The 24,351-nt window shown below is 46.6% G+C and overlaps 1 protein-coding gene across 3 annotated transcripts in view; it reads left to right on the top strand.

Annotated features, from left to right (window-relative positions):
- The first annotated feature begins 915 nt into the window (after positions 1–915).
- nrp1a (neuropilin 1a) overlaps positions 916–24,351 on the top strand; it is a 76,861-nt gene continuing 53,425 nt past the window's right edge. For 2 of the 3 annotated variants that reach the window (XM_061713987.1, XM_061713985.1), the window contains exons 1-3: positions 916–1,400; positions 2,450–2,865; positions 3,990–4,164. In XM_061713987.1, the coding sequence (XP_061569971.1) occupies positions 2,799–2,865; positions 3,990–4,164 (242 nt within the window). In that variant the 5' untranslated portion in view covers positions 916–1,400; positions 2,450–2,798. Of the gene's footprint in view, positions 1,401–2,219; positions 2,866–3,989; positions 4,165–24,351 lie in introns of those variants that run through there. The other variant, XM_061713986.1, reaches the window with a different exon arrangement.

Genomic DNA, 24,351 nt, shown 5'->3' with positions numbered 1-24,351 from the left:
CAGGCAACTGTTTTCAAAGGAGGATTTGTGAATGCACTACTTGAGAAGCTTTTTTTTTCCTTTCTTTCTTTCTCCAGCATATTTAAAAACGCTTGGGGGGTGGGGGTGGGGGGTCCTTCTTTCCAAATGGGGATTACCTGCAAAGTTACCTGTTTCAGGAGTTAAACGCTTTTCCCTGCAACTCTCCTGCTCATTTTAAACAGTTTGCTCGTGGAGCAAACCGGAGAAAAACTGTTGACGACCCATTTTACATGGTTGGAAAAGCTTGATTCCCCTGCTTGCTGGCACATCTCACACCTATGATCTCCCCGGATCGTGTTCAGAATGACGGATGGAGTCAATAGGCTGTATTTTCAGAAAAAAAGAAAAGAAAAGAAAAGAAAAGACGGACAGGTGTTTGTCCATCAACATAAAGCAGGTTCCCACGGAAAACAATAAATACATGAAAATGAAAAAACAGCGACACCCCAGGCCCCCCAGAACATCCCATAGGACCAGTCTATGATGTTAATATGATGTTACGTTTGTGGCACACTGCCCTTAACACACGTCTTAATATCCTTTATCTCTTGTGATAACAGTGCGCCTGGAGTTGGAGATGGAACCGTGATGTTTACGCACAATCCTTATAATAAAAGTATCCCTCTTGCAATCTTATTCATCATACGTGTATATCAAGTCAGATTGGCTGTGAGTGGTCCGAAATGAAAGATAGATCTTATTCTGGGATGACTCGCAGGCGCAGTTTCTGTTTTCGCGTGCAATAATAAAGCTGCAGCCCGACGGGACCGGGAAGGGGGGGGACCAATCTGCATATCGATTGCACAGGCGCACGCGCCTGGCACACGCACGGAGAGCACATCCCCTAGTAAAGGGGGCGTGTGGGACGGGCGAGCACTCAGACCCTCCGCGTTTGCATCAGTGGACCAGCCGGGGACAGCCAGTGGCGCACGGAGGAGACGGAACTTATTCCATTTGTATAAGGAATCTATGATAAGCAGTCTCTCTTCTTTCCTCCTTCCTTTCAGATGTGGCGGCTCTGAATGAGAGTCAGGCGCAGAGAGAGAGAGACAGAGAAGGACTGAGAGAAAGAGAGAGGGAGCCGGGGAGATCAGCGGGGACGGGACTTGTCTGTGCGCGGAGCGGAGAGCTCTTCTCCGGGCGTCGGCTGCGCTCGATCCGGCGGTGCTGCGCTCTGGTTCTTCGGTTATACGTGCCAAAAAGGGCACGTTTTTTGGAAAAGGGGGACATTAAAAGTTGCCTCGCTTTTTGAGGAGCTCTTTTGAAGATCTGCTGTCGTTTCAAGACCAAATCGCGGTGGTTACACAGAGATCCACGCATGTTGGAGGTGAAGAGAGGACCGCTGGATGCCCGCGGATTTGCGAGTCCTCAACACGCAGGTGAATGTAGATATGTTTTATTATTATTCATGTTATTTTACTCGTGGCAAACTTTGAATTAAATAATACATTTTTGAGTAATTTCTGATTATGTTTAATTGATTCCACGGATGTTTGTTTTTTTGCTGATACGACCCCAGTCACTGTTTTTAAAATCCCATCTTTTGTTTTGCGCAAAGTTGTAACAGATTTAAGACACTTACGCGCAACCACATTACCATGGAGTGTGTCTGTGTCAGAGCCTCGCAGATCCGCATGTAATGTACATTTCTGTCTGTCTTGGCGCATGGTTTCCCAGTAAACGAGACAAGGCAGCTCATTTACAGTGTAATTTATTTATTCTCAATTCTACAGTGTCAATTTAATAGTGTCACAGTTGCGGGACGAGCTTTCACGATGTGTCGCATCTGGATAGCTCCCGGTGCGTAAAAGAGAAATCACAACCAAAGGAAACACTTTCTTTTTATTTTTGTCCTGTGGCTCCCGGGTTTAAACAAGGGGCCCGTGATAAATAGAAGATAAGTGCAGTTCAGTGTTACATAGTGATCAGTCCAAGAGACAAGGGAAAGAGAATAAGTCTTGCATTTCATTTTTCTTGATCTGTTTTCAGAAAACGAATTTGGTGTATACAGGCAGTATCTCCAATGGGAGGGGGGGGTTGGTGTGTCACTACGTTTTCCATTAATGTCTGGCTGCTTGTCGTAAGAAAGCAAAGTTGGAAGGAGGGGGGGAGTGGGTGAGAGAGTGAAAGAAAGGAGTGAGAGAGTCGTGTCACTTAACGGACCGCTGGCGCTCCGCGGCTCAGTGTTCCTCTCCTCACAGATACAGATACAGACGCGGGCCTTTCTAACCCACGAGCTGGCTGTGATCACGGAAATCACCAGATTTTACTTTCATTGTACAGAAGAAAAAGCACGTGCCTTCATAGTTCCGTGTATGGGAAATGCCCAGAGCGCACGGCCGCGACGCGCATTTTTAGTCACTTCATCTCCTTTTTGTTTGTTTGTTTCCTCTTTATTTATCATATAATGATTTTATGTTCCTCTCAGCCAAGGACTACATCCCAGGCGGACATCATCTGAAGGAGTAAGGACGCACAAGTGGCTCGTTTCCGCGCGTCTCTTGCGCTTTTTGGAGAGGATATGGTTGGGTCGCTGAGAGAGCAGCCGGTACCGGCCAGAGGAGGCTGAAGGACAGGATGCCAACCTGAGCCCGATAACAAACCTTTTACAACTTTGCCAAAAGAGACACATTTGCTTTATTTTCCAAGAATTGAAAAAGGAAGGCTAAGAAAACTTAAAAGCCTTTGGAAGGAATTTCCTTTTTGGAGTTTCCCTCTTTATTTTTTATTTCCCTTTTTTGTATGCGTGATTCTATTTTTTGGGTGATAAAACAAGGATGCATTGTGGATTAGCTATTCTCCTGCTCATGGGAATCCTCCTGGTGGTCAAGGCTTCGAAAAGCGGTGAGTGTGACATCTGATATCTATATAAATACAGCTTTTATGTACTCGGGAAAGCCACTAATCCCAGTATTTTTTTTAAAGATTAGCCCCTGTGATCTCTGCTGATCTTCGGGCAAACTCTTGCGCTTATACCTGCCCAATCTGACAACGCCTAAAGAAAACCTTTGTGTTATTTTACTGCGTGTTGCCTGACAGTGGTTTTCCAGATTCTTCACTGTGGCCCAGTCAAACAAAGTTTTAATTATATTATTGTTTAACTTGCATTAAGAATTATCTATAAATGCAATATTTGTCTAATAATAAAAGATGAGTATTGCAGACCCAGCCGCACTTTTTGTGAGACTTCACCTTCTAATGAAACTGATTATTCAGTGCATTCATTTTTTAAGTTTAGTTGCAACTCATTAAAAAACGACAGTGTTTCTGAATTATGATTGAGTTCAAAAACTTCATCAAACTTTCCCGACTTCCTTTTGGTTTGTAAGTTTTGTCATTTTGGACATCAAGGAGCATAAGCAACTCGGAGCAGCAGGTTGCCGGCGCTTTATTTATATTAACAACAGTTTGTTGTGGGTTTTTTATTAAACCGGTGGGAAGGAAGCAGCTTCTGGAAGTCGATTACTCTGTTAATGATCGAACAAATTGCTTATAAGGGAGTTGCAGTTGCAGTCTGCATTTAAGCGCACAATGAAAACACAATATTACTCCCAAATTAGTCTTTCTGGGAATCATCCTAATTTAGAGGGTCTATCTTTTTTCATGGGGCTGATTTTCTTTTATCGCGTTTTTCAAGATGAAAATGACTAAATGTGCAAGCTCATAAATAATTCTGCATCTTTAGTCTTTTTGTTATTAAGATCCGCTGTTACACTAATCATGGGCGACTGTGCCATATATGCATTCAGGCTACACCACCGCAATGTTGTTTTTCTTGAAAGCAGACCGGGACATTAAAGTGTTATTTATGAATTTATGAGAAAGCGACGGCTGGATCCAGATGAGGGTGTTGTGTTCGGGCTTGTGCGCCACGGAGACCTGGTTTAGTCCATCTGTCCCCGGTCTGGACACACGTGTCCTTTGTTTTCCAGCCCTCACGACTCGCTCATCTCGCCTCTCCTCTGCAGATAAATGTGGAGGCAACGTCCGAATCTCGTCCGCCAGCTACCTCACGTCCCCCGGGTACCCCATGTCCTACTCCTCCTCTCAGAGATGCGCATGGGTCATCTCTGCACCCGGTCCGCACCAGAAGATCCTCATCAACTTTAACCCGCACTTCGACCTGGAGGACCGGGAATGCAAGTAAGTGTGATCTTTCAATTAGATTAGCTCGTCTCCAGAGCCCTAAAATCAAAGGAATCAAAGGGGCGGATTTGAAATCTTACTCTTGGAAAGGCTCCAACATGAGATGCTTTGCTGAAGATGCACATAAAACGCAACCCCCCTCGATTTCAAATTCTTGCCTATACTTGGAGGCATTAATGGTCTTGTATTTGCATGTGTGTGAGATTTGGATGTGTGTGTGAGAGAGAGAGAAACCACCTCCTCAGCCTTTCCCGTCTATTGCGCATGACACTGCGCCATCTAGCGGCTCCCTGGAGCTGAGCTGATGTCATACAGCTTTGGCAACACATAAAAAAGGTGAAGGAATTTGTCATGATGCATGCTATTCGGTTTTTTTGGGGATGTCGTTTATTTCCCTTCGTCTTGTGGAATGAAGTCATTGAGTCATAATTTTGATTTGAGTCAGTTGACTGTGGGAGAATATTTTGGGGGATTACCACAGCACCAGAATCACCCCCGAGGGGAATTTACACTCTCTGTGGAAGTGAAAATGTAAAATCTTACCAAAACAACAACAACAGAGTTTCAGATTAACTCTCAGTTGGTGGATCTGTATTGTGACACCAGAGCTGGAGCCAGGTGAAGCTATCTCACTCATTATAGATTTGAGCAAAAACCCAAACATCCCAAAGTAAAACTTGCAAGGATTCTTCTCACTTCTGCTGAAACGACAGTTGGGAGAAAATCCTCTTAAGGTGGACCTCTCGGTGACAGCTGGTAACTGATCTTTATTTGACTTGTGAGCCACGAGTCGCCGCATCAAGCCGGGGACTAAGCAGCTCTCCCCATTGTCAGGTAGTCAGAGCCGATGAAACCAGAGACAGACAGTAATGTGATGAGGCTGCGTCGGCCCGGGTGCCCTGAGGTGAGCTGTGCCTGGGCAGACTGCCTCGCTCTGATTGCCTGTCTGTCTGCCTGCGTGGGGTTGTGTGTGGGGTTGTGTGTGTGGGGTTGTGTGTGGGGTTGTGTGTGGGGTTGTGTGTGTGGGGTTGCGTCGGTGCCTGTGCTCGTCTCTGTTTTCTGCTGTTTGTTTACGCTGCAGGCCTCAGGAGAGACAGCACAGAGCGCTGCTGGATCCTGTTACTGTATCTCTGCTCCACCCACAATTGGGACCCTGCGCTTCTTTTGTACTCCTTAAATACCCCCCTACACTTGCAGCAGCCCCCACCCCCTCTTCTTTTTAATCCCACATTTAAATCCCACTTTAACCTTTACTCAGTGCTGTCGGAGATTTATGTCAGAGTGAATGGTGCTGTCTTTTAGCAGCTGGATGCTCTCTGACACTTCTCTGGGTCCGGTTTCAGCACCAGAGGGACAATTAAACTGTCGGAGGCCTTCAGCCTGCAACAAGGAACAGGCAGGAGGACGGACGGAGGGAAGGGCAGCAACAATGCTCGCTTTAATCAGATTAGTCAAAAATCATTTCCCTGTGATTGAACACACACAATACGAGGAGGCTTTATGTGAAGTTGGCTGGATGGTTTTTCTCCGAGCTCTGTGATCTCTTACTCTGAAAATCTGAAGTGCTTATTGGATGAGAAATGTTTATGTGAAATGGTTTGGGCTACCTCAGCGTTTTTGAGTAACCAGCATCACTTCCAACACCTCATCATATACACTCCAGCACTATTTTCTTCCCATAATGCGTCCCTTTAATACTAGAAAGGTATTTTTGGTATGATAAAATGTCAGATCTAATCACGTCCCATCAAAATGAGCAAGGCAATATTTCTTTTTTTTTTTAAACTTCTTGGTTCTAAAGCTGATTCTTTCCCCCTGAAATGCATCCAACTGGGATATTAGGGATGTACATTTGGATCCAACCATTTTGTACCGCCTTGAGGATGCATTAACAAACGAGCCGGACATATGGCTGGGAGACTCAAGTCGGAGCGTGATTCATGTGGGCTGAGGAGGGGTTTCACCCAGAAACGGGGTCATCCAGACACACTGCTATTTTTAACTCTGTGTGTCGTTGTATTTTTAATGCTGTTAATGGAGTGGTTTTCACGGGATTTTAGTTCCACTTCGGGATGTATTCTGACTCGTGCACCTTCGCTTGAGACAGCGGAGACGAGGCACAGAGTTATGTCTTCCTCATTTGGAATCATAGACTACGTTTACATGCAGTCAATAACCCTTTTCTAACCGGAATATTAGCAATAACCCGGTTGCACACGGCCACGTAAACACCAATAACCCCTTTGAATAACCGGAATCTGCTCATATTCCGGTTTTTAAAAACCCCAAAATGACCCCTGGGTTACTCCTTTTCTAAACGCAAGACTAGGAGGAGACTAATCACTTCATAAATGTAATGAAAGATATGAACATTTCTGCATTTGTAGACGGTAGAAAGTACCGGGATAGCCAGATTTACAAAAAGGTGAGCGAAAAGTTGCGCAAAGCAGCATTTGTAGGAACGCCAGACCAGATCAAGCTCCGCTGGAAGACTCTGAAAAAGGTGTATACAGGGCCAAGAAAAAAAACGGTACCAGTGGGTCCGATTATCCGCCGTGCTGCTGTTATTGTTGATGTTTTGGATTTGGATACAGGAAGAAGAAGTGGAAATGAGGGGAATTGCGTCATGACGTTCTCCGTGCGTCGCTGGTTTGATCCAGATATCCCAAAATATTACAATTACCATGTATACAGGGATAACCCTGTTTGCTCACACATGGAAACAGATTATTCCCAATGTTTCAGTAACCGGAATATTGACCTTAACCCGAATTTTGACTGCATGTAAACGTAGTCACTGTGTAACATGAGAGTGGATTATTGGGCAGACTGCTGGCAAGGCGTGTCATCGGTAGCTCCATTATGAGTCGGAAACAAGGATGTACCTGCTGTACGGTTGGTGCTGATTCGGGTGGAGCCATCAGACTCCCTGTCGCAGCTCCACTCACCAAATTAGCCCTTACATAATGGAAACTGATGAGGGCCAGAATGGCAGCCTTATCTGATGGACTGGCAGAAGAGGATGGAGGTGGAGGTGGAGGGGGGGGTTACAATGCATGCTTCAGTGCACCGCCTTTGCAATCTAATTAGAGGTAAATGGAACACACATGCACCACATGTTCCTCAACATGGCTCTTATCAGCAAAGCAAACAAGGAGCACTCAAAGTGGTGCTCGTGAAAAGAGAAACAGTCTTCGCTGAGTGGAGTCTGGCATGCTGAGGTGTTGTTGCACGTGTGCGCGCCCCTCCACAAGTTTGTTTGGGGAAGTGCAGGGGCCTGTATCCTGAGACCGGTAGGAGGAAAACACTTCATCACAGAGATAAGGGGACCCAGCGAGCCCTGCCATTCTGAATGCCCGACGTGTTTACCTTTCACGCACCGTTGTAGACTTTCACAGAGTGCAGCTTCGGGGGGGGCGCCGCCCTCGCCGCCGCTCGCGGCTAATGAGGTCTGAGGGAAAAGGCAAAGTCCGCTGCAAGGCAAATATTTGAAGTCAATTTGCTCTGAAAATTGGTGGAATAAGCAAACTAAGTTGAGGTGAAAGAACGCATGCTTTGGCTGCACTCCTCTCCCGAGCATCCGTCCTCCGCGCCTCTTAGATCTGATAAGTGCTGTCAGGCACATCTGTCGGCCGAGGCTCGGCCGTCTGAACGAGGAGTGGACGTTTTAGTGGATTTGAATCAAAACTAGTTTGTAAACAGGCTTATTGTAGACATAAGGGGGGGAGGGGTCATCTCAAGTTAGCTTTTGTCTTCAGATGTCGAAGGTAAATCTTGAGCTGCAGGATTTTCTCCCAATTTCATCGTCTCGCTGAATCCGAGAAGAATACAAAGCCTGTTTAGATAAAAATGCACTCTGGCAACATCATGAATGATTGATGGGATTGGGTTTGCTGACCAGGCCAGGGAAAAAATCTGTTCTGTGTTCAACACACTGGAATTCCTCAGAGTGACTCTGTCAGAGCGGGACTGTTTGTTTTGGTGGAGCAGAAGAAATTACTTAAAAAAAGGGAGGGAGAGAGAGAGAGGAGGCTCTCCTTTCCCAACGTTCCCTTGTGTCTTTGACTCTCCGTCCGTCTGGATGTGTTTTCATCGCCGTCTAGCAGAGATTCCAGTGTGACGGTGCAGTTGGACGGGAGCTCAGATCAGATGCTACGGGTTCTACGAAGCCGGGCAGCTATTTGAAGAATGCTGCTTGAGAGGGAGAGTCAGTGAACACCTCCCAGCTCAGCATGACCCCCCCCCCACCCGGGGCTGCAGATGCCTGCACCCCAGGAAGCAGAGTGGTAGCCCGTCAATCGGAAGTTGGTTCAATCCCCCCAACGTCCCCGGTTCAAATGTGTTTCCTGTGAGTGGTAGGCCTCAGTAAGTGGTTAGGACAGGTCACCGACACTTACTGGCCGACGCCCATCGTCATCTCCATCGCTCGCTTTCAAAGGGTTCAGCCGCAAGACCTCAGCGGTCAGCAGCGTGTTTATTTCTTCATCCTGCCGCACTAATGGGCCGGTAACTATTTAGTGCTGTGTTCGTAGGTCCACCTTATGGCGCTTTTCCGCTAGTACCTACTCGGCTCTACTCAACTTTTCCACTACAATTCAGCATCATCAGAAGTAGGAGGTTGGAGTGAAGCTGCTGTGACGTATTTGATTGTGTATCTAAACGAAGAAGACAACAACACTAAAGATGTAGAACCTGGAGGAGATGATAGATGTGCTGCTGGATCTGTGGCTTGTGTTCGATACCAAGTTAAAGAATGAGAGTGAGAGAAGCTTCAAGTGGCAACGCTTTTTTTAGTTTGTCTCTGCGCTGCTGAAAAGTTCGTTGGTAGCTTCGAGCAGTTATGAAGTGACAGAGCTCCTGGTAGATCTGGTCGTTCCTTATCGCCCGTCTAGATCCCTTTTTAATTCTCTCCTCAGCCACAGGTTTTATGAACATCTGCACTCAGAGTTGGATCATGAAACAGACTTTTGCTGCCATTGCCTGTTGAATAAAATGAACAAGAAGCCGTGAGTCTATCTTTCCCTGATGTCACATCCTGACTCAGACGTCTGACTCCAACCCCCCGACCAATCGGTGGCCTGTAGTGTGATGATGTCAGATACAGCCGACTCAGCCACTTACAGTAGAACCTTGGCAGAATAGTTACAGAAAAAGTATCTACTCGGTACGTTAGACCCCTGGTGGAAAAGTGCCAAACCGAGGCGAGTGGAGTCGAGCTGAGTAGGTACTAGTGGAAAAGTGCCAGGTTTGGTTCCCCAACAGAAGAGTTCCAAAACCATAGTGAAAGTGTTAAGTCCTGCTCAGTGCAAACATTTTTGCAACATGGCTGAAATGTTCTCCTGGCAGACGACCCCCAGACTGGCCCATCTGAGTGTCCCAGTCCCTGTCAGACCAGTACAGTTGTCTCCCTCACTTTGGATAATCGAGTCACCTCTGATAAACCAATGAAAGTCAAAGCTTGCAAAAGTGTTCCTTTCTTTTTCTGTTCTTCTCGCCCAACCCCGCCCCCCCCGTTGCTGTCCTCCGCCCTCCTGCCGGGCTGCTCCCGTGGAGCTGCTTGACCTGCTGTGAAGGCAAACACTCGCTGCTGCGCACCTTACACAATAGACATCCTGCCACGGCTGGTATTTGTGACCGGTGTGGTGGCGGGGAGGGGGGGGGGTAACTATAGTTGGACTCGTCTTTGTCGTGTGGAATTCCACTAACTTCACACATAAGGTCACAGCGCCCGACAAAGAGTGCCACCTGTTTCCAGGAAGTGAGGGAGGGAGACTCACTTGGCCACTTTTTCGAACCCTGTTGCTCGTCTTCTTGCAACCTCGTCACATGCAGCTCCTCGGTGATAAAGAGCAGTGAAGCCCCACAGCTGGAGAGAACAGAGCACTGACCCCCCCTGCACTCCCCTTTGCAAGGCATCCATGGGCAAATAAGGAGAAATGGGCTTTGTGGTTGTTTATTAGCTTCTGTCATGGAGGAGAGTAAATAGGACAGGAATGCAACAGGAACCTATGCTGCTGGCGGCTTTTAGAGAAGGTGGGGGTGACATGAGCGCTTGCACCATGACCCATAAGGAGAAATTTATTATTATTGGACATGGACATGGGTTTCAGGTTCCAGATCCAGCTTGCAGGGCAACGCCGCTTCATTCAACTACCAGCTTCATCAAAAGAGGCAGAAATTATGCACTTTTCTGCAGCAATAGGCCCCTACAGTTCATAGCAATGGCAATCAAATTACACTTTAAACTACATTGGAGCAGAGCCCCTTGAACAAAAAAAAAAAAGAAGAAGCGTGTCAGCAGCACCTGAAAGAGCAATCCACTTTGAATGTAACTCGTTTGCACTTAAAAGCAATTATACCCAACTGTATTTTGTCAGCACGGAAAAATGATGGGAAAAAGCACCCCGCGTCTTAAATTTCTGTTCCCAATGTGCCGTAATTGTCTCGGCGATGAGGCGGGCGAGGCTCTTAAAGAGAAAAGTCAAGAAAGAAGATAAGGAAAGCAGCGTTTTCAAGCGCTCACCTTCATAATTGAGCAAAGGGCAGAGCGGACGGGGCGGCGGAGGTGTTGCGTCAGAAATCCCTTCACTCTCATTACCTTTTGATTTTACTTCATCTCTTAGAGGGGGCTGCTCCCAGGCTCGGAAGCAGGATTAAAATAAGTCTGTGGACATGCGCTTGCTTGCATGCATGCAGTTTTGTGTGTGTGAGAGAGAGAGAGAGAGGGATCTTTTTTTTTTTTTTTCATCTGTTGGTGAAGTGTTTCACCTTGGCTGCGACTTGGAAGGGCAGCCTGATTGAAAAGCTTTCCGTCCGTGGCATCTGCCATCCCCCCCGCTGCTCTGTCACCGCTTTGATTCATGCACAGCCTGACCACAACTGGGAGGCGAGCCACTCCACCTCACGACGGGACGCGAGTTCACTTCGCAGCGGAGGAGCGAGAGCAGGAGGAAGGAGGAGAGCAGAAGTGAAACAGGCTCATAAATAACCCAACAAGATCTCAGGCCTTCGTTCGCATAGCTGCGGCGGCACAAAAAAGCGTGACAGTCTCACATGTCTGCGCGCTTTGTGTTTCACGTTGGAGTGAGCAACTTGTGTTTACCGGTGGACAAGTGTCCCCGAGCACTTTCTGGCAGCAGGCTGGTGAGCTGCTTTCTTCCCCTTTTCTTTCCTTTCCGCTCTCAAACCATCGCAAGGCTTCCCTATATGGAAGTTTCATGTGGACTGGAGCAGCAGCCCCCACCAGCTTAGAAATATCAGCCTGTGTTTTCTCTTGCTTTTTTTCAAATCCAAAACAGATTGCAGGGAAAAGGAAGGCCGTATGGAGAGACTCGTGATAAAAGCACAACATTTGCTAATCTCAGCTCTCTATCTGGACGGGCTGTAAGGAGATTCCTAGTCACGGTCCTCCCAGGGCCAAGAAAAAGATTCACACACTGCATTCGTAATTGAATTACGTGTTCTCTTTCAAAAGGACGGTTGCCGACTCGGTTTCCACCACTCTCTGAAATATATAATATAATTAGCAACAGGTTTTCCCTCCTTCCCTTTTTCTCTTCCCATCAAATGCTGATTTCACAGTTTCCAAGAAGAAGTGATAACCATGCTGAATGAAGGAGGAGGAATTTCAGCTCATGACGTGTGGGCGGCCGAGCAAACGTCTCACTTATCCTCCCGTCCAAGAGGAAAAATGGGGGGGAGAAGAGAGTATTTGGTTGAACTGATGAATGAGTTCTGGTCACTTTAATGTGGCGTTCCCGGGCCTGTCGTTCAGTGGTCCAACCTGGAGCAGGGCCTGTGATTTTGATTGATGTGGCCACAGTCCTGCGCAGCTTGTTTGTTGTCCTAACGCCCTGGTGCTTACTGGTGATGGCAGGTAGTGGTGATGATTGGGGGAGCTGGGGTACTGCAGGACTCTGGACCACATTGCACCGGTCATGAAATCACTACACTGGCTTCTAGTGAGTCAAAGGATATAGTTTAAAATCCTACTGCTGGTCTTCAAAGCACTGACATCGGTGGAATAAACCGATGGAACAAACTTCCTGTAGACCTGAGGTCTGTTCCAACTGTCAGCTCCTTTAAATCAGGTCAAAAAACATTACTGTTTACTGAAGCGTACCAATACTTACCTGCTGTACTCTACTGCCCTTACTTTTTAACAACTAATGTTGATGTAAAGCACTTTGAATAGAGGGAATGTGCATGACGTCACAGATGCAACTTCCCAGTAGGTTTCGCCCACTGAGTGTCAGAAAGACTGAGTGTCAGAAAGACTGAGTGGCAGCGTAAACTTTCAGTTTGAGCAACTGGAAAACATCTAAAATGGGAAAGAGCTGTTGTGGGATCGACTGTACTTATAGATTTAGCAAGAAATCGGAGTAATTTGTTTTACAGACTGCCGAAAAATAAGCTTAAGAGAGAAATAGATCGCTGCAATTCACAGAAACAACTGGATTCCAGGCACCGAAACGTGGATTTGCGGTTCCCATTTTGTATCAGGTAATGTTGGATTTTTGGCTAGCTAACGTTAAACGGTCAAATCATAAAGTTCGGTGTCCTCATCACTTTAATTTCTACAACAAATCCTGCCTTGAAGTCGGACCAAGCATCAAGACTTTTGTAAGCCTTCAAGCTTTGCTTCGTGTATTTCCCCGGCGTTGAAATTAAGTACATATAAATATCAGGAAACTGGATTCGTGGCCAAATATTGATGTCCATGGACCACTGGTTCTTGGTAACTTAACCCAATATTAATGTCCATGGACCACTGGTTCTTGGTAACTGTACCAAATATGAATGTCCATGGACCACTGGTTCTTGGGGTAGCTGTACCAAATATTAATATCCATGGACCACTGGTTCTTGGGGTAACTGTACGGGTCACTGTCAAGTCCAACTGCCTTTAATTTAAGCCGATAATCGGCTGTTATCCCGTCTTCTCCACTAGTTGCAGCCATGTTTGCCACCCAGTGGTCCAGTGGGAAAGTGACGTCAATGCAGACCCTCTATTACCTTGTGTTGAATTGTGCTATACAAATAAACTTGCCTTGCCTTGCCTGTATTCAGACCCAATCAAGCAAGTGCCCGGTGGAGCCCCGGGTCGGACCAGAGTTTGTTTGTAGAGGGTGGGAGAGGAGGTAGGTGGGCTCTCCTGCCCCGGCCCCAGATCCCTGGGGTCGTCCTCGGCCGCGGCGTTAGCACACAGCGGGCCGCCTGGTCGCGGGTGTTTCTTGACCACTCAGCCCTGCGTGATCCAGTCAAGGCAGCAAGCAGACAGTGATTGATGGCCGGCACCCCACTGCTCTCTGATTGAGTTAGAGCCACTCACAATCCTCTGCTCGGCTTGCTCCTCGCTCCCACTCCTCGCTCCCACTCCTCGCTTCAGCTCCTCTCCAGAAATAGCCAACATAAGTTGTGCACATTCTTTCCTTTCTTACTTTTTAAGCATTTCTCTTAGCAGATGCAGACATTGTGAACGTTCATGCAGCCCAATGGCATTTTTTTCTTTGGCATTATCTTAGCGTGGGTAAGTGCTGAAAGTATTATTAGCATCCGGCTCCTCTGGCGGCTGCCCAGCCCGTCCAGGATGACCTCTGCGTACGTGGGGATAAGTGGACGACGGCTTCCAATATGACAGGGAAGTGTGATTGTCAGGCCAGTAAGTGGAAGTGTCACATTGCCCTTCAAATGTTGGCAGAGGCGGCCCGACCATCAGCACCTAAATCAGCCCTGGGATGCCAACAACTCACCCTCTCCGCCTGACACGGCGGAGGAGAGGCGGCTCTTGGCGCGCCGCCCGCTCAGCTATGCCTCTCTGGCTCTCGGGCTGCTACATCGCTGGAAAATCTGAATCTTTGTGCACAGTCGAGAGAAAGGCAGCCGTAATGAGTGAGATAAAACAAAACATTTCAAACATTAGACACCACATCCTTCGCTGGATCTGAAATGAAAAGAATCTGCCAGAGTCTGAAGAAACAGCTGATTAACCGCTAACGGCTTCAGAGACCGCATCCTTGCTTTATTCTCCTCTTTTTCCCTCTTCAAGGGAAGAGTTTGAACGTTAATGTTGCACACACTGGGAGTGGAGGTCTTCGTCACCCTCGGCCCCCCCACGGTCCCCCGTCTTCCCAGCCAGGGTGGTGTATGTCCAGCCAGATGACCGGGTCATGAAACACAGTCAAGCCTGCTCTCCGACACCCCCATCCTTCATCCTCAATCCTTACCATGGGCTCCAGGGAGGTCATAGAAAAGAAAGAGGAGGGAGGGCGCCGGGGGGGACGGATGGGGTATTTAATTGAATAATTCCCAGTGCAGTCATTATTATTGTCGCCCTCGAGCTTCCAGACCATTGCGGGGTCTTTTTATAAGGATCTCAGTGTGCAGGAGCACATGTATCTGTCTGCTCCGTTCCTCCCACCATTTCTATCAGCTATCAGCAACATTTTTATCTTCCGCCACTGCCTGTATCAACAGCTTACATGTCGTTCCCTCTCTCTAGTTCCTTTAGCAGCTTCCTTTTAAAAACCACCAGTGCACCCATACCACACTCTTCCTCCCTTCCTGCCCATTGTGGAGAGACGAGAAGGCTCTGACCGGCACCCAAAGGCTTTACCTCTATCTGACCCCGGCCTCCCCTCCTTTCATCCTCCGCCCTCCTCGTCCTCCTCTCCGGGTTGCTTTGAGTGCGATGCACCCCGCACATAATCAGCTCATTTTTCCACAGGCAGCAGTGAAGCGATGGATCCTACACGTCAAGAACAGGATATACCGCAATAATTTGCCCCGAACAAGCACTCCTCTTCTGGGGCTTCCTCAAAGTAAAAGGGAAACCGTTGGTGGATCCTTTTGATCGCCGCCACGGGGATCTACAGTACGGCGAGGTGTCTGAGTCTTAGACTCGCTCTGAGGAACTGTTTGTGTCTGGTTGACGCAAGTAACCAGACACATACAGAATTAGATAAGAACTGGTATTTTTAACGTTAAAAGTGTCCTTGTAGCTTGCAGCTGCAACCACTTTTGAGCTTTGTTCTCTTTGCTGACTCACGGCAGACAATCTAATCATGGCCAAACCTCAATTTCACAGTACAGACTTGAAAATTGTTGCATATTTGTACATTAAGGTACCATGACATGCTGACGTTTCCAGTCACATGAAAGAATTCTGCAACTATTAATATCCACAAAAACAACCATGAGGCTGTTTCAGCAGTGCAACTAAGTAAGTTTTTAAAAACGCAGTACAGTTAAGTTTGAGGCCCCGTTTACACGTAGCAAACACGGTGGTGTTTTCATGCGTTTTGGCCATTTGTTTCTGTCAACTCCGGCCAAAGTGAAAATTTGCAAAAACTCACGTTTGTTTGTAAACGGAGGGAAACGGACATTTAGGCTTCAGAACGTCACATTATGCAACAAAAACGTCACCAGCGTCATGAGTGCCACCTGTGTTTACAATTTGTTTGGCCACCGTCAATATTTTCTTGTATTTTACTTGTTTTATATTCTAAAGTCACACTTAAAAGTAACTCCACTTCATACATACAAAGATGGTTATTATTATTATTATTATTATTAGTATTATTATTAGTATTATTATTAGTATTATTATTATTATTATGTATAGTATATTATATTATTATTAGTATAGGTATCGGATAGGTGAATGGATGAATGAATGGGATGCCTGGGTCTGGGGCCCTCCGTTGTCGGGCCTGCGCGGGTGTCGCCTTGTTGGGGGGTTCCCTCTCTCCGGGCCCGTCTCCGGTCCCCCCCGCTGCCTCTACGGCGGGGCGCCCCTCTGGTCTTGGAGGGCCACTTTCGTGGGGGACGGGTGCGCCTGCCCGCGTCGGCGGCCGGGGCGGCTCTGTCTCTCCGGGCGGGCTGGCCCCCTGCCGGGTGGGGGTCGCTGGCCTGAAGGGTGAGGGCCTCCTGGCCGCGTGTCCGGCCCGGACCGGGTGGCCGGGGATTGCCTGGGTCGCGGTCCGCCGCCGCGGGATCCCTGGCTGCTTCTTTCCGCGCCGTGGGGGCCCCGCCCGCGGGCCCCCTCGGCCGCCGCCGGGTGGGGGGGGGGGGCCTCGCAGGCGGTGGGTTGCCTCCCTCCTACTTCTCCCCTCTGTGGGGTTGCCGGTGGCCTGGGTTCCGGGCTCTTCCTTGTCGGCCTCTGGTCTCACGGGTGGCGGGGTTGCTCCCCCCCCTCCCCCACTATAGATACACTTCAGGTGGAGCTTTGTTTGGTTTATTACACACACACACACACACACACACACACACACACACACACACACACACACACACACACACACACACACACACACACACACACACACACACACACACACACATATAGTAATTTAGTCACACGCATACACACACACACACACACACACACACACACACACACACACATGCATGATCATATACATACACACACACACACATAGACATACACACTGGCTTGTTCACCTGCATGCTGGCTCTCTAGTTTTTGGGTTTAGGTAGCGGTAGCGATAGCTTAGCTCAGACTGCGATCAGATCTCAAGATTTAGGTCGATTGCTGTTCGTGTTTTGGATGGCTCCGTGCCGGTTTCGTGCTTTGTTTGTGGTTTTTTTTGTTGCAGATTTCCAGTGCTTGACGTGTGTCTCCGTGTGTTCCTGCTTCCTGGATTGGCAGTGGATGTCGTCACCACCCCCCCCCCACCCCCTCCCCCCCCAAAAAAAAAACAAAAAAACACTGGGTTTGTATGTGTATATTTATGTATGTGTACGCACATGTGTGCGTATATATATGTATATATTACATATAGTAATAATGCACATATATACACTTTTGGTTTCTACCGTCATGGTATCAATCAATAATATGTGTGCAGACAAGGTAAAAAAAAAAAAAAAAAAAAAAAAAAAAAAAAAAAAGTAACTCCACTTCTCTGTCACTCCAAACGAAAGATTCTCGTTCATCTTGGAAGTAACTGGAAGTTACTCGTGTCATTTGTTGATGTTTTTTTCCAGGATTCTGATTGGCTAGCATGACTTTATCTTTTCGTTACACTGCCCCCTGTAGGTTTGGCTGCTCATAGCACCTTAACAGCGTATTTATGCGGGTTCGTGTAAATTATGGTATTTTCCAAAACGTAGAGGGGGAAGTATCTGTTTCTGTAAATACCCGGCTATGTGTAAACGTGGCCTAAATTGTATGAGTTGGGTGGCACGGCCTAGGTTTTGCCCTTCTTTGGGAAAAATGGTAAAATATGCTACCTTCATTGCACTGGAATGCCTTAACCAGCATTTGTTGAGCTGAGCTGAGCATTAAGGGTCTTTGTGAATGTGAGGTTACCTGCCATCCCTCCCTCCATCCCAGCGGGGCATGCATGTATTCATGGCCGGAGTGAGCAACAAGAATAAAGCGGCGGGGTTAAAAAAATACAAATGTACAAGTCGGCCCCGCTGGGTCCCGCCGGCCCTCTCTCGCGGTGCCCTGTTATTTTTACCCTTGACTTCTCGTTCTTGTAACGGCAGCGTATCATTCGAGCCGTGCCACAGACCCCCGTGGAGGACTCTCTCCCGGCTCAACTCTGCCCCCCCTTCCTCTCTCCTGTGTAATCAGAGATCCTCTCAAATGTCAAGGTGGAACAAATGGGAGCTATTCCCTCCTGTAATGGCCCCCAGAAATGGTCCCGAGTGCTTCTCTCTCTCTCTCTTTGGGAGGATGCACAGCCCTTTCCATCCTCCATCCTCCATCCTCCATCCTCCATCCTCCATCCTCCCTGGCTTTTTCTTTCACCCCTTGAATTTTAAACTAGTGTTCCTGCTTTTATTTTTGACTCCTTTTGTAAATGGTATCCCAGACTTTCTAGCAGTGTTGTGTGAAAATGTTAAGCCTTTTCAGATGAGAGTGTATAATTGATATATTACACCGCCCTCAGTCAGAATGACTGCATAATAAGGCCATTACCGCGTCGCTGCTTTAATTATACGAAGCGTTTCTTCGAAAATTACCCAAAGGGCTGGTCGCGTCATTTGCGAAAGCATACAGTTGGCGTGTGAATATTCATGCCCGACACGTGAACATGCATGTGCTGTATGTGTCGTATGCAAAGCATTTTCCAAACTCTGAAGGTTCAGCCGGCGGGGAAAAAGTGCAAAAAAAGATGTATTTTCTTTTTACCGCAGGCAGTTTGCTAATTGACTGTACGTACTCGTTCTCACAACATTCACGATAACGAGATGTGCGAAAGAAACAGACCCTCGCCCCGTTCACAGCCTTAACACAAGTCTCCATAAAAAACCCTGTTATGCTTTGATTAAGTTTTTATCGCTTGTTATTCATAGTGTTTCAGAAAACTGTTATTATTAGTCATTTGTAGGGGTTTACAAATTTAATTTACTTAAGTTAGTCGTTTTTCCTCAGTTTTTTTTTCAGTCGAAGCTTTTTCTGAGCTCAGCAGAAATTTGTTCTTTCATGTTAAAAGTGAGAATTCCCACCAGAGCGAGCGTCAGATTCAGGATTCAGCTCCGTTTAAATCACTTTATTCTTATAGCGTCAATTCACAACAAAGTCATTCCAAAGCACTTTACCTAGAGGGCAAACGTAGCACCGTCCAATCATACGCAAGACCACAACAATCCGATTATGATCCAGTTATGTTCTGATAAAATCCAGCGCGGATGTTTGTTGATTATGCATCAAAAATCTGGACTCCTTGACAAAGTTTCCTTGACAAAAATCTGCAGAAAAGAACCGGTACAAACTTTTATTGCCACTACTGGACTGACCTATATTCACATTTCTACAATCACATTATCGTGGCCCTTTCGCTTCATTTTGTCACTTCTGGGAATAAAATAAAATTCCTCGGAGCAAGGTGACCCAAACCACGAATGTCTGCTTTGACCCCGTTCATGGGAATTGGAGGCAAATCAGCTGGACTCTGTCTGGCATCGTGGGGTTCAAAGCGCCGGCGACCCGACGCGTGAGGTGGGAACAGGCCGCCGAGGCAACAGTCAAATCTTTTGTGGTCACTTTTATTTCCCTTGTTATTAGCTTCACCCCCCCCATCCATCCGTCTAAGTTCTCAGCATTGTGAGCCCGCTCTGTGCAGAAACTGTGCAGAAACTCCCCCAATCCCCCCCGCCGTGGGCCAGAAATCTCCCCTATGTCAGTGTGTCAGTGTGTGCTCGTATTTCTGAATAAAGGATTATTGTGCATGTTGCAGAGGGAGAAGCAGGGGGGGGCGGGGGGTACGGTGATAGAGTCTAAACAGCCAAATTCATTAATTTGATTGTTGGCGACAGCAGATCTCTCAGCAGTGTAATTAGGGAAGCTAATGGATGTACGCATGCTAAATCCATCAGTGCTAATGGTAATTGTAGTGTAGGAATATGCTTTACCAACGTGTGGCCAAGGCCGCGACCAAACCAGCGGGAACGCCACCATCTAAAAATATAACAGCGCTGCTTTTTAAGCGTGCAGGGGTGACAGATATCATCCATCTTTTTTATCTGCATCCATGCATCTGGAAACATATACCGAGGTGTCCTTCACCAACAAGCGTACAGTATGAAGCCGTCAGCTCTGATTGGTCGAACCGATGCTTCAGCAGTTATTTTTCTGCAGAGTCACAACATTTGTGGGGACTTGGAGGACTTGAAATTAACGCGCTGGGGTTTTTGTCGAAGCTGCATGATCAAGCATACGTTTAAACGATTTTGTTCTTTCCCGTTTAATGAAAATCTTAATGCGCAAGTCAATTAGGGTTAATATTTTTTACTTGAGAACATTAAAGTGTACACCTGGTTTACTGCCCCCATTATTATTTTTTTCCTTATTTCCTCGTCTGTCCGAGCGAGCTCAGGCGAGGGTCATTAACGCTGGACCGCTGCCCAAGGAAAAAGGAAACCTGTTATTCTAGTCCGGGTTAATGAATGTCACATGCAATGGGGAGGCAGCGCGGGACGGAAAGTAGAGAAAGAGAAACCGCTTCATTTCAGCGAGGTATGTCCCCTCCAGGCTCTGAAAAAGTAACTTGGAGATTAGCTTGTCTTAGACCGCCCCCCCCCCAGAAATGTTAATGATGTTTTGCCTGAGACCCCAGCGACAGTTTGTGAGACGGGACTCATTAATACTTGAAGTCCCCAAGCTGGAGTTTTCTGACAACTTACAATGAGCTCTTTTTTAGGGTTTTGGTTTTTTTTTCTGCCAGGTCTCCCTGGACCTCATGGAGTTTCATTGTTTGGGGCATTTCCACTTGTGCTACCTGGAGACGTTTTGACATGTTGAGGGTGACGTGTTTTGCAGACTTGTACGCTGCTAGCTGCTGGGAAGAGAAACGCGAGGAAGAAGAGAAAAAAAAAAAGGGTCAGACATTTGCTCCGCATGCAGCTGAACCGAAAGGGCAGCGGGAAAGAAAGAGCTCTTGTTGTGGGACTTTCCGTGGAATGCCCGAGCTTATAAATGGTCTGATTAAGAAATCTAACCAATTGTATGAGGCTTACAGAGTCTGTCATAGCATTATTTCATTGCCTCAGATTGTATTGCTTTTGTAGGCCCATATCAAGCAGACATTTATAGAGGGAGGACAGATTATTTCCATGGGAAAGCTGCAGGCGATAGAACTGCTATATTGTTAGGCCGGTGGTTTGTAGCTTTCTCCTCAGCTTTGCAGGGAGGACTAATGTTCTCGTTTGACACGAGCGGATTGCTTTTTCTCTGTGCCTGAAGAAAGAAGGCAGGCTAATACATTTGAGTTGGTGAAGCGAAGGTCGTTGAGAATTACATCCCTCCCCTCCCCGCCCGCCTCCCATCTCCTTTCTCCCCTTTCTCCCCCCCTTTAATTTCCCCGCTGGATTGCCAAACCATTTTCACTATTAGCGCGGTGGTCGGCGGCCCGCTGCGTGCGTGTAATCATCTGTATGTGTGTTGTGGCGCGCCGGGCAGAGCCCGCCCAGACCCGGGAGACAGATAAATAGGTGCGTGGCTCAACTGGATTGTATTGACATGAGGAATAAGAGCAACAACAGCAGCAGTGATAAAACATAAACCTCACCTCGCAGCCTCCCGGGGAGACGACTCTGAGTTTAACCTGACAGGACGGGGAGGAAACAGAGCAGCAGGAAAAAAACCCAAAACTGCCAGAGTGTCTGGACTCTAGGGATGGGCGGTATGGACTAAAAAAGTGTATCACCATAATTTCTGGCATTTATCACGATAACGATAAAAATAACGATAAAAAAAATACCAATTCAACTCCATCTTTGTAACTATAAATCTATCACCACATTCAGTCTTTGGAGCCAAAACACTTTCTTTCTTTCTTTCTTTCTTTCTTTCTTTCTTTCTTTCTTTCTTTCTTTCTTTCTTTCTTTCTTTCTTTCTTTCTTTCTTTCTTTCTGGTTCATTTCTTTCTTTCTTTCTTTCTTTCTGGTTCATTTCTTTCTTTCTTTCTTTCTTTCTTTCTTTCTGGTTCATTTCTTTCTTTCTTTCTGGCTCATTTCTTTCTTTCTGTCTTTCTTTCTTTCTTTCTGGCTCATTTCTTTCTTTCTTTCTTTCTTTCTGGCTCATTTCTTTCTTTCTTTCTTTCTTTCTTTTTTTCTTTCTTTCTTTCTTTCTTTCTTTCTTTCTTTCTGGCTCATTTCTTTCTTTCTTTCTTTCTTTCTTTCTTTCTGGCTCATTTCTTTCTTTCTTTCTTTCTTTCTTTCTTTCTGACTCATTTCTTTCTTTCTTTCTTTCTTTCTGACTCATTTCGTTCTTTCTTTCTTTCTTTCTTTCTTTCTTTTTTTCTTTCTTTCTGGCTCATTTCTTTCTTTCTGACTCATTTCTTTCTTTCTTTCTTTCTTTCTGACTCATTTCTTTCTTTCTTTCTTTCTTTCTGGCTCATTTCTTTCTTTCTTTCTTTCTTTCTTTCTGACTCATTTCTTTCTTTCTTTCTTTCTTTCTGGCTCATTTCTTTCTTTCTTTCTTTCTTTCTTTCTTTCTTTCTTTCTTTCTTTCTTTCTTTCTTTCTTTCTTTCTTTCTTTCTTTCTTTCTTTCTTTCTTTCTATCATTTTTCCGTGAGATGACAAATTCTTACCATGGGGAATTTTTTGGACGGTATATCGTGAATGGTAAAATATCACCCATTCCTAGTGGACTCTCTAAGTAGGACACGTCCATGGACTTGTTTTACGAGCCTAGATAGAGGTTGTTAACTGCCCTCCATTGTCCCCGCAGACTTTGCACCGCAGAAGCAAGTGCCCACAGGTGTTTAAGGCGGGCGATTAGAGCTACATTTAGCACAGCGGGCGACCGGAGAGAGGTTGGAAGGCATCAGACTGCCCAGCCAAGCGGGTTCCCAGAACGCCTCTGCGATGATAAGTCCCTGAATAGGTCCGCCTGAGCGGAGCATGTGGACGCGCTGGCACAGAACCGTCTGACACACCGCTCATTTACGCACAAATAGAGACATTTTGCAGGAAAGGAGTTTTCTATCTTTTCCAGCGAGGACCCCCGGGGCGTTCTCTCTTTTCCATCTGCGTTCTGGGGCCCCCCTACCGCGGCTCCGTTACGGGGGCCATCCAAGCTGATGATGAGGCTGAATGAAGATGTAGTAAACAAGTGCAAGGAGTCTAAATAGAGGCAAAAAAACGAGGGTTTTTCTTCCTCTTTTGGAGTTTTGGAGTGATGCTGCTTTGCATTTCTCATGCATTTACAATGACTTCAATTCAGAGTGCAGAATATGCAAAATCCTGCTCATGTCCACGGTCTTGGTTGCATATACATTAGGCGCATTTATGTACCGCCCGAATGACACACGTCCCACTTGCTAAGCTCTCTCAGCCGGGCTGCAGCGTGCTGCTCTTCATCTCAGTGATGCATCTCAGCATCAATTTTTTAGACACCTAGCAATGCTCAGCTTTTGGCAGTTGCAATGCGGGGAGAGGGTAAGACAGCTGCAGAAGACGGAGGCTCCCAAAGTGAATTATAAGTCTGCTGATGGACCCGAGGAGGGCATCGGAAATATTGATGACTTGTTATGAGCCAAAAAGAGGAGAGAGGAGGAGAGGAGAGGATGATTTATCTACAGAAGAGAAAGAACTATGTTATATACTGTTTTATTTCCTCGTAACGCCAGCAAAAATGTAGACTTATATTAAAAAAACTGGCTATGCAAGCATTGTATAACTTCCCTTATGCAATAGAAGCAACCTTTATTTCCACCAGAATTTTATGACATAACCAAGACCCAGAACGTCAGGGGAGCCTGTTAAAATAAATAAGTTGCTTCATCGCTGTTCGGTCACAACACACACACACACACACAGGATGATAACATTGCAAACCATGTGGATTTCTTTTCTTTATTCTTTTACTGCGGCTGATAAAGTACCGGAGACAAACTGTGTACAAGCCAAGCAGAGCTGTTGCTACAGCTGCCGGCCTGATGAGAGATATAGGAAGAAGACCTGGTCTGAATTCACACCCTAATCACAAGAGAAATAAGGAGAAGCGAGAAAAAGACAAGGGAGTCCTGCACAGCAACGCTCATCAAGTTCCCGAAAGACTTCAAAATATATATAAACAGCAGAAAAGAGGCAGTTGTATACTGTATCTCTGCCACGCTTGTGCAGGGGTGGTCTCTAAAAGCAGCGGCCGGCCGCTCGGCTGCAGCGCGCGACAGGCAGCAGGTTGCCGTGGTAGCGAAACCCGAGGCACTTGATGCACCTTGACAGCTACATATCACCTCAAATCATCCATCTCCCGCAGCTCCTCTGGGAACCAATTTGGAGCCGTGCCACTTGTGCCCTGATCCACATCTAACTTCACTCCGTCATTCCTCTCCACTTACAGCAGTATTTACTGGGATATTTATCACCCGCTTTGCCCGCTCTCCTCAAATCATTTCTTTTTACAAATACATTTGCTGAGAGAAAAAAGCTTTTGTGTGAAAAGGTAGCCGAGGTTGCATGCTGGCACACGCCGACTGCTACCTCGGGATTAAGTTAAATTGCAGCATCAATCAAAGTAAATCACTTTTTACTGTGCAGAAAAGTGTTCTGCATCACAAAATAGACCTGATGATTTGACAGTAATTTGGGAATCAAGCAAAACTATGAAAATAGGCACCTTTGCCCAGAGGGTGCATATTTTCTCTGGAAGGCGCATGTGCATGTCTGAATGTGACCACACACCTGCTGCAGGCTCTGCTGGC

This window comes from Cololabis saira, chromosome 22 (genome assembly GCF_033807715.1).
Source record: "Cololabis saira isolate AMF1-May2022 chromosome 22, fColSai1.1, whole genome shotgun sequence".
Lineage (NCBI taxonomy): Eukaryota > Metazoa > Chordata > Actinopteri > Beloniformes > Belonidae > Cololabis > Cololabis saira.
Note: the sequence above shows the minus strand (reverse complement) of the source record. Positions and strands in the feature narration are given on the sequence as shown.